General features: G+C 38.6%; 1 protein-coding gene across 2 annotated transcripts in view; it reads right to left on the bottom strand.

Moving 5' to 3' along the window:
• Golga5 (golgin A5) overlaps positions 1 to 4,333 on the bottom strand; it is a 33,644-nt gene extending 29,311 nt beyond the window's left edge. The window contains exon 1 of one of the 2 annotated variants that reach the window (XM_015494942.2): positions 3,439 to 4,333. In XM_015494942.2, coding sequence (XP_015350428.1) covers positions 3,439 to 3,982 — 544 coding nt within the window. In that variant the 5' untranslated portion in view covers positions 3,983 to 4,333. The remainder of the gene's footprint in view (positions 1 to 3,438) is intronic. The other variant, XM_015494933.2, reaches the window with a different exon arrangement.
• Between the last annotated feature and the right edge of the window lie 1,778 nt (positions 4,334 to 6,111).

The raw sequence follows: 6,111 nt of genomic DNA, 5'->3' as shown, positions 1-6,111 counted from the left end.
GAGAACCCCAACTCCCCAGCTCATGCAGCCATATAATCTCCATATACCTGCACATCATTTTAGTCTTTGAAATAACAGATTCATTAAATTAAGCTATCCTATAAACACAGTTTCCATATTTCTTTTTTGCCATTCTTACTGTTCAACCAAAAAAAAAAAAAAAAAAAAAAACTCCTCCCTAAAAAAGACCAACAAAATTTTTGTTAAACTTGAAAAGCAAATCTAAAATATATATGAAAGAGTAAAAGTCCATTCTTGAATAATGACAAGGTAGAAGCTGCCTTATCAGATAACAAAATGTAGTTAAAAACTACATTAAGACAATGTGGCACTGGCCCAAGGATATACAAATAAAGCAATGAAACAGAATTAAGTTCCCAGAAACACACTAAGGAATGGATAGATAGTTTTGATATATGACAGAGATAGGAATGAAAATTGGTAGGGAAAGGACAGTCTTTTCAATAAATATTGCTGGGATAGCTAATTTTCACATGGAGAAAAATTGAATTTAGATGGCTATCTCATAATGAACACAAAAATCAATTTTTGGTAAACCTAAAGATGAAAGGAAAAACATAAACCTTTAGAAGATAATGTAGGTAAATAAAGAAAGATTTAATCCATTAAGAAATCTGAGGGGCTGGGGTTGTAGCTCAGTGGCAAAAAGCTTGCCACTGGGTTCGATTCCCAGCACCACATATAAATAAATAAAAGTCCATCAACAACTAAAAGAGAGAGAGACTGGGGTGGGAGACAAAGGTAAAACTGAGAAGGAACTGGCATTTAAAATATAAAAAGAATGGGCTGCAGCTGTGGCTTAGTGGTGGAGGGTTTGCCTAGCATTTGTGAGGCACTGTGTTTGATTCTCAGCACCACAAATAAATAAATAAAATAAAGATCCGTTTTTGACAACTAAAAAATATTTAAAATACATTTGTATACACATATACATGTATGTACACACACACACAGAGCTGGGGATATAACTCAGTGGTAGAGCAATTGCCTAGCATGTGTGAAGTGCAGGGTTCAATCCCCAGTACCACAAAAAATTGAAACACACTTCCCAGAAAAGGAATAGTCAAATATTTGGAAAAAAATACTCAATCACACTAGCAATGAGGCAAATAAAATAACAATTCAAACAAGAAATGTCATTGAAAGCATCAAATATTGGAAATTCCTAACCACAGCTGACCAGGGTACAAATAGGTACAACCTTTTCAGAAAACCACTTTGGTTTACTAGTGCAGTTGAGCACTGTCATGCCCTACAACTCAACGTCTTCAATTCTGGGCATCCTAAATCATTGAGTCTCACCTCTTGTGATTTTGCCCAGCATGGCACATCTGGCAATACGAGAAAACATTTCTAGTTTTCACAACTGGGAGGCCTATTGGCATTTAATGGGTTACGAGGCCAGGGCTGTAGCTAAATACCCTGCAAAGGACAGCACAGCAACCCACAGCTATATATTATTTGGCCCCAAATGTGAATAGTCCTGAGGTTGAGACCCTACCTTAGAGAAACAAACTTATTACAACTGATGTACCATTATAATTGGTTCTATTTCATTTCCCTGCCAACCAGGTTCCCTTTGGTCTGTTCTTTACAATTAAATTCAAGTTGTTTTCCTGAAAAGTATTAAAATTACTCATGTCAACTCTTGGTCTAAAGACCTCTGTCAGCATTACACTGCCTATGGCGGTCACTTTCAGCTTTTAATGGCCTAACAATCATCTAGGAGACAAAATTCAGATGGCCTGGCGCCATCCTCAGAAAGTCTGATTAAGTCTGAGGGGGACCCAAAATTCATTTTTTACTAGTCAACACAAGTGATCCTAATGCAGGTTACTCAGGGATCAATTTTTATCAATGATCTATAGGAACCTATTTAAACAGGTAAAACAGTGCTTTACAGCGGCCTTCAGGAATAACTCCCACCATTCTCTGTTGGTCTCACTTTCTTCATGGCCATACATCTCACACTCGGTGTTATCAGAACTTTTGTGTACTTTTATTTACTCTACTAACCCTTTAGGGACCTGTTATCTCTTCGTGGAATGTTATCTCCAACTTCTTTTCTAGCACTCTCCAATTCATCCCTTAAGACCCAGTTCAAACTACAGACAGGTTGAGAAATAATCTAAAACTTAAATGTTATTATAATTATGTTCTTTTATCATTATATAATCATATATTATGCAATCATATATCATATACAAAAATTAAGTTTTTATAGGTGTTCCACATTTGGGACAATGGGACAAAATGGGTAAATAATCTAGGTGGCTTCCACAACACTCTCATAAATACTTTAATTACTTCATTTATTTTAATTTTTTAATATTTATTTTTTAGTTGTAGTTGTCAATACCTTTAGTCTTTTATTTATTTTTTTATGTGGTGCTGAGGATCAAACCCAGGGCCTCTCACTCGCTAGGCAAGCGCTCTACTACTGAGCCACAACCCTAGCCCTACTTCACTATAATTATCTACTTACATGTCTACCTTACCTACTAGACACTTCTTTATCGTTGCACTCAATATGTTCTTGATAAATGTATAATTAATCAAAAAATAGATGAGAAGAAATTTAGCAGTGTAAAAACATAATTCATCAACTGCTACTGCATGTTCCTATTTTAAAAGCTCCAAACCCATGATTCTATACAACTTTTTAATCTGAAGATACAGATTTTTATCCCCTACAGCCAAAATAGGGAGGGAAGCTTTAACATTTAAGAACATTTCCATTAATCATGAACTCTATAAAAGAATTTCTGCAAAAACCTTTCATGTTGACTGCTATTTTAAAATGCATAGTAGGTACTTCAATTAGCCACATTACCATGTTTACCTTATTTTACAGGTGACATGTACTTGTAAAGGTAATTCACAACTCACAAAACCACTGGAAACCAAAATTCTAACCTCTTACTTCACTAGTTAGTCAATGCCTTCAATTCTTCAATTTGAATCAAAATTCAGTCTCTCAGTTTTACGTCTGAAGAATGTGGAGAAAACCCCCCCAACTAGAATATATGTGAAGTACAATTCCTGTCATGTTTTATAATCCCCATTACAAATAAGTTTGAGACAGTCTCAAATCTAAAGCTACATTTTCTTTCAGATTTCAAAATTTTCTTTTTATCATAAAATATCTTAGGAATCAAATATGACATAATTTCCTAGATGCTGGGTTTGGTAGTTACTCAACAGACAACACTGCAAAGTCCCTCTTTATAGGGAATATTGACTACCAACATTAAATGTTGCTTCCTTTGTCTATACCACACATGGGCAGAGAGCCTGCTCTTACACAGTGGGGACAGACTGTAGAACAGCAGGTGAGAAATACTATGACAACATCTTAAGCTTTGATGACATATTCAATTTGCTTAATTCTGAAAGAATGGAGGACTGATGAACTACCATGGCTTTGGCTCCTAGGAATTTCTTCAGAAGTTTTGACAGTTGTTACACCTGTGTTCACAGAACTGGCACTTGAAGTCCGAGACCTTGATAAGACAGGTGCCTTGCCCTTTTCTTTCTTGATTTCCACCCTCCCGGTGGGCTCCTTCTGTGAACTATTTAGAAAATCAAATAAGAGCTCGTCATCAGGTTCTGACTTTTTCCTTCGAACAAACTGGGATGAAGGCCTAGGAAGAGATGCATTTTCAACAGGTTGAGAGGCCTCCCCAGATGTCCGGGATCCTACTTTCACATTTGCAGTGCCAGCTAAAATGGTGGCTTTTTGATTTCGAATGTTATCAGCTGCTGAGGAAATATAAGTAGCTTTAGGTTCAGTCTCATAAGTCAAATCTGTGTTTTGCTGATGAAGTTCCGGATAGTCACTATTCTTGCTGTATATGTTGCTGCTGGTGTTCTCCTTCCTATTGAGAGCTGTTGCAGCTCCTTGATCAACTCGGTTTAAAAGATCTTCAGCCTTTCCAGCAAGATCAACAAACCAAGACATGATGGTAGCAGAATAATCCTATTGGTGAACCTGAAAAAAGGACATGAAATGATCAGTATGGCACAAAAGCAGAAGGTAATGGCTGAGACTGGGTTCTGAGTCAGACAGTCCTGGATTGAAATCCTAACCCTACTTCTTACTAGCTAGGTAAGCATGAGCAAACTAACTAAAGCTGAGAAACCTTATCTAGAAAATGGGGAAAACAAGTGCACTTACTGTATAAAATATAGAGGAAATTTGGACACAAACAGACATAAAGAAGACCAAGTGAAGAAGGAAGCCACCGACAAGCCAGAGAGAAGTCCCAAAAGAAACCAACCCTGACAATACCTTGATGTTGGATTTCAAAATTGTGAGAAAATAAATTTCTATTGTCCAAGCCACCCATTCTTTGGTACTTCGTTACAGCAGTCAGTCCTAGCAAATTAATTTGGCATCCAAATAGCAAATGACACATTTGGCCAAATTCCAGCCAAACCAAATAAAAACAATATCTGAAGTTTGTTTCAAAGTGCTAAAACTTAGGTGTAGTAGCACACACCTGTAATCCCAGCGACTCAAGAGACTAAAGCAAGAAGTGAGCAAATTTGAGGCCAGCCTCAGGTCCTCAGGAATTTAATTTCTGAGTTTTATGAGACAGTTTAGTTTTATGAGATAGTTCTAATAAAAACAAAAAACACCACTGGGATGGAGCTCAGTAGTAAAATACCCCTGCATTTAATTCCAAGGTTAGCGGGGAGAGGGTGGTGCTAAAACTTGAAAAAACTACCTCTGATTAATACAAAAGTTATCAATGTTAAACTGAAGCACTATTTTGGATAATTAAGGTGTATACATACATAAGATGTCTAAAGTACATTTTTGATAACTCAAAAACTGAGTACCTACCATGGGCACATTAAGTTCAGAATATGCTTACATCTTATATCCATTCCACACATAGATTTGAGTACTTACAGTATGCTACAGTAGATCAAGGTGATGATGAAGTCATTAACCCTTATGGAATAGAACAAAGAGGACTGTAAAAAAGTCTACAACCAGTTCTTGAATGTGGGGATCAAACCTTTTGCCTGGACTCTTACAGTTAACTCTTTCTTACTCTTTGTTCACTTGAATGTTCTCTGCTTCAGAGTTCTCCTTTCCATCTCAATTAGGTCCTATTATTCTCTGTTCACCCTTTGTTTTGCCTCATAGCCCTTCATGCTTTATAATTTTGGGTTGCTTTTTCACATGTCTCTCCCTGTCTGGGAAGAGGGGAGTGGCTGGATAAACACCACGTCTATTTTGCTCACCAATGACTTTCCAGCATGTAGCCACAGGATACTGAACAAAATTCATAAAGTGCCAGATGCTGTGCAAACATTATCATATTTAATTTTCACAACCATAATGTCATATACATATATATATACACACACACTTTAAAATGTAGCAAAGGTTTAGAGTTTTGATGGCATCCAAAGTACTGAAATCTAAGTCAACCTAGAGCCATGCGCACCTTTTAACCCTTTCCTTCCCATATCAGCCTCTCAAAATCTAAATAAATCTTAGGAACAAACTTACTCCTTTAAAGTTTTCTTTATAAAATGTGACTATTAGTGACTCTTTCAGAGTTTATGTAAAACCAAGTGAAAACGAAGGCGAAATACTTTGTGACACATAAAGCTCCAAACAGGAGTCAGGGATCAATCTCAGGTAAACACTGATGGTGACTGGGGCCAATGACCACAACTAGTGCAACAGCCGAAACACTCTAATTCCTTCTATCTGCCTCCATTTTCGTGAACAGGGCTTTAAAACACCAGCCTGTGTCTCACCGTTGGCCACCTAAATGAAAGAACAGAAGATGGCACCGGGCACTGGCCCCAGTGACAAACACAGCCCGCGGCCTTCGCGGGTACAAAGCCTTCAGTAACCTGGGCGTTGCAGGGACGCCGAGAGCCGGGCTGGGGAAGGGTCTGCACCCTGGACCGCTGGGCCCACCTCGAAGGCAGATGTCATCGAGGAGGGGAGGGGAGGGGAGGCCAGGCCCGGGGAGCCTGTCAGCCGGCCGACCCCGGGTGGGCGGGTGAGGACGGACCTCCACCGCGCTCGCCACCTCGCCCCTGCCTCGGGAGCGGGCAGCG

The sequence above is a fragment of the Marmota marmota genome, unplaced genomic scaffold, assembly GCF_001458135.2.
Source record: "Marmota marmota marmota unplaced genomic scaffold, marMar, whole genome shotgun sequence".
Classification (NCBI taxonomy): domain Eukaryota; kingdom Metazoa; phylum Chordata; class Mammalia; order Rodentia; family Sciuridae; genus Marmota; species Marmota marmota.
The sequence above is the reverse complement of the archived record's forward strand: the minus strand, read 5'-3'. Positions and strand labels throughout refer to the sequence as shown.